General features: G+C 43.2%; 1 protein-coding gene across 1 annotated transcript; it reads right to left on the bottom strand.

The window, feature by feature from the left end:
* Positions 1 to 3067: 3067 nt before the first annotated feature.
* Positions 3068 to 3754, bottom strand: LOC121879837. Its single transcript, XM_042386628.1, has one exon. The coding sequence runs from the start codon at positions 3752 to 3754 to the stop codon at positions 3068 to 3070; it is 687 nt and encodes a 228-aa protein (XP_042242562.1).
* Between the last annotated feature and the right edge of the window lie 548 nt (positions 3755 to 4302).

Raw genomic sequence — 4302 nt, 5'->3', positions numbered from 1 at the left:
TGGTTGGGGGTCTGCCCAGGACGCCTCGGCGCCATCTCGCCTTCGGAAATGTTGGCTTCCTGAATCAGTCGACTCCCCTAGTCCTACGCCCTACCTCGGCAATTACAATGATCCCGGCTACGGGTCGCGGTGACCTACTATGAGGTGAAATACTCCTGATTAGTCCATGAGAAATCAAAGCCTCACACGCTTTGGTCTCTGGGCGCGCACGTCGCCACGCTTCTCTGGGCGCGCACGTCGCCACGCTTCTCTGGGCGAGCACGTTCCAGCAGTTTTTCTCTGGGCGTGCACGTAGCCATTACAGTTTCCGTCACAGCATATGCTGCAGCCTTCAATGCAGTGGCTCATCGTGTCTTGACCGAGATTTATTCCACCAGTCAATGCGATAACAGCTCGTGGTTCAACATGACCGGGGTGCATGTCTCATTCTAGTACTCGAGCAAACTAAGAATAGTTCTTGCCACAAACTCGAAGCAAACAGGGTGACCCATTCTATCCTCACCTAACAATTGATGATGGTGGGTCCCACCCGTGAAAAAAGCAGAAATAGTCATTGGGCGACGCTGGCGCTCACTAGCTTGAGCCCATGTCCCCACAAATGATAAAGGATGAGCTAGTCTTGGGACACCTGCGTTAACATTTGATAGATATACTGCCCCACTCAAACTTCACACCAGATAATGAGCGGCATGCCGACTCGTCGGCGCATGCTTCTCTGGGCGCACACGTCGCCACCTCGGTTGGGTGGGTGGAGCGGCCCAAAAATGTTTGGGCGCGCCCCCCACACACGCCGTCGTCCAACGGGCGTGTTTCGCCTTGTAGTAGGTGACCTTGACCAAGCATCTGTTACCCAGCGCATAGCAGGTCTACTAGCAACACAATAAATGCGGAAAAGAGAGGCCTGGGGTGAAATTGCTGCCTCATTCAACGCCAGCAACTCTGACCAACTCCCTCGCACAGCCAAGCAGCTCAAATGGAGCTACGGACACTTAAAAAGGAAGTAGAGTATATGCTTATTAATGTACGGTGTTTTTCCATTAGGTTACTAAATTAAGTAGGATTAGAGTATTTAAGTGACGGGTCATGTGAGGAAGCTCACCTCCTACCGAAGTAGACAGAAGGAAAGCTCCCATCTCACCTCTCCATTTTTCCTTCCTTCATATCTTTGAGTTGTATATAAAATTAAATGGGTTTTTTATGTCTACTTTCATAATATCTATATGCCTATTGATTGATTTTTCTCTTAAGAGTTATCTGATAAAAATGTGAATTCATAGGGAAGGTACTGGTATGGAGGGTATAACAGTAAATAGGTGCCTCTGCCATACTTTTAGGTTCTCTTGTTTGAAATCTGTAATGCCAATTTTTACCCTGACTATATACAAGCTATATGGTTTCAGAACAATTACCCCCCCTCCCCCCCCCACATAGGACAACTGCCCTCTGGACAATTACTCCCCCCCCCTTCCTTGCCAGTGAATAACTGACACAATCATGGAACACTAAGATATAGTGCTATATTTTCATGCTTTTTTTTGTAATAATTATATACACAAAATGACGACTCATAATTTATGGTCAAGTGAAAAAAAATTGTAGATCGGTCATATTTAATATTTTGTTAGGTAAGGCTAGGCTAGGCTATTTCAAGTTAGTTAGGTTATTTCCATGTTTTGTGCTAGTTACTCACTGGCAATGGGGGGGGCAATTGTCCTAGACCCAAGCTATGCAGCATATAACTCTATATAGCAACATTTTACGACCACGACGTGCACCAAGAAAAATGTGCAAGTCTGGGGCTGGTTCCCCCACACACCTGGCAAGCCCAAATATTCTGGCAAGACAAGTTTCAAACAGGTCTGTTCAATTTTTGAAGGGTCACCTCAAAAGACTTGTCAGAAGCATACAAATCCTCATATCTATATATATTATCATATAATAATTTTTTTGCAGATATGACTGTAGCTTACAGTATTTAAGGCCTACTTCAGAAAATGTTTTGTTTGTTTGTTTTCGATCTACTGATGTAAGTGCACAACAGCATCGTAAAGTATAACCATGTTTCTGTACTCAATTTTTAATGGCAAATTTACAGGTTTTAAAACTGTCTACAGGCCCTTTAAATATTGCTGTATTGTAAAATTCTACAAAACCGTCATATATTTCTTTTGTGATGCATATATGTACAGTAAATGATATTAGTCTGTTCTGCATCCCCTTTGCTCATAGGCATTGGTGATGAAAGCATTATAAAAGCCAATGCTGTTGCTATTGCTATACAGCATTAATTTCTTCTCTTTCTTTCAGAAATATAAAAACAGAGATATAAAAGACCGAAAACTTGAGGGCCGAGTTAGCAGTGGCTGATGATTTTTACGAGACTTTCCGCAATCACCCAGTAGATGAAGAAATAATTCCTTGTGGAATGTGCAGGTAGGTGAGAATATTTATGGATTTATACAGTTGTATGCACTCCCATTGATACCATTGCTCAATCTCCTTTGGATGTCTAAAAATCAAACGGCAGCAGTGACCTACCTTATACTGACTGTTTGCAGTTTTCCCTGTTCCAACCCTAGGGCCATCAACTATGCCTCACCAGTCATTGTTCCTGCCTCACCAGTGAATGCTCCTGCCTCACCAGTCATTGTTTCTGCCAGAGCCGGCGCCAGCCTATTTGGCGCCCTTAGCAGGACTGCAGCTGGCGTCCCCACCCGCCTCCCACTTAACGATTGGGTTTGCCCACAAAGTAATCCAGGTACCATATTGAAGAAACTGTTTACCTTACACTGATCTATTTTAATTTGCTAATACATACATTAATTAGCAAATACTCTTAAGCACAATGCAATAATGGCATGAAAAGTGACTGTAAAGAAACACTCAAAATCAAACTACTATTGTATTTAAACATTAAGCAATTCAATTAACATGTCATGACATTCTGGATTCCGCCGTTTTCTCGTTTTCGCTACGTGCCTGCTTATAACCGTTAACTTGATTCCTGGAAGCGAATTCGTCGATTACATCGTCATACGATAACTAGAGAGTCTAGACACTGCAATGTTCACACTGATGATGGCCAACTCACTAAGATGTTCCTGCGCCATTGTGGATCGCAATAAGTTTTTATCAGTTTTAACTTAGAAAAGCTCCGCTCTGCTGCCGACACCGTTACAGGGAGAGTTGCACAGATCCGCAGAGCTACCCACAAGTTCGGGAATACTTCAGTAAGTTTCTTTTCATGCAGGAAGGTGAGAAAATCCATTGTCATTCTCTTGGAAGGCAAATCTGGGAGACACTGCAGCTCCATGGCCAGTTCCCTTCCATCAATGTCTGAGTTTCCCCCATGAGTAAGCGTGTTGCTGAGGGTTTGGCAGTGATCGACAATATCTTTGTCAGACATGTCGGTGAACCCCAACAATACCTTGAACTTTTCATTCACCTCGCCCAAGGTCTTGAACCTCTCATTAAGAGAGGAAATCACAGTATCCACTACCACATTGAAAAATGTAGTCTCCATCCTCTTGAGTACATCGCTGACAGGTTTGTCTGCACACTCATAGCTAAAGTGACATTTTTTAGTTCTTAGTCTCTTCTGTTTCAGCACCGTGTCTACGCTCATCGTTTCACAGATTTCTTTAGCAATAGTTAGTGCATCAGCAAAACATGTATTTCTGTAGCTGACAATATCATCTCTGGTCTTTTTGAGCAGATCTACAGCCACGCCGAGCTGTATCGTACTCGACTGCATTAGTTTGCTCACGTGCTGAATTTTGCTGAGTATATCCTACCACACAACTGAACAAATGACAAAACGGTATGACCCTACTTCCTCTGCCAACGATTAAGCCTCAACTTTGACGACAGGGTCAGTTGCAGATTCTCTGTGCTCCAAAAGCGCTTCTTTGATTTGCGCAGGTTGATATCTAATTGCCTCCACACTTTTTACTCGGCTTTCCCATCTGACGTCTGACCACGGTTCCAGATTAATATTAACATGTTTTAAAAGAACTTGCCACCTCTGAGGAGAGACTGAAAACAATGTGAATACTTTCGTTAAATATCCAAAGTAACAAGTTGCATTTAGGGAGCTCTTGGCAGCGTCGCCTAATATCAAATTCAAATTATGGGCACCACAAGGATCAAATAAGGCCCGAGAATTCTGTTGAAGAAGCCTGGCTTGAACTCCTTTGATGTTTCCTCTCATATTTGCTTCATTGTCGTAGGATTGACCTCGATAATCCTCAAAAGAAATGTTCATTTGTTTGTCTTCCGAGTAGAAGTCATGACAAATTTAGC

The sequence above is a fragment of the Homarus americanus genome, unplaced genomic scaffold, assembly GCF_018991925.1.
Source record: "Homarus americanus isolate GMGI-L3 unplaced genomic scaffold, GMGI_Hamer_2.0 scaffold5325, whole genome shotgun sequence".
In the NCBI taxonomy this organism is placed as follows: Eukaryota; Metazoa; Arthropoda; class Malacostraca; order Decapoda; family Nephropidae; genus Homarus; species Homarus americanus.
The sequence above is the reverse complement of the archived record's forward strand: the minus strand, read 5'-3'. Positions and strand labels throughout refer to the sequence as shown.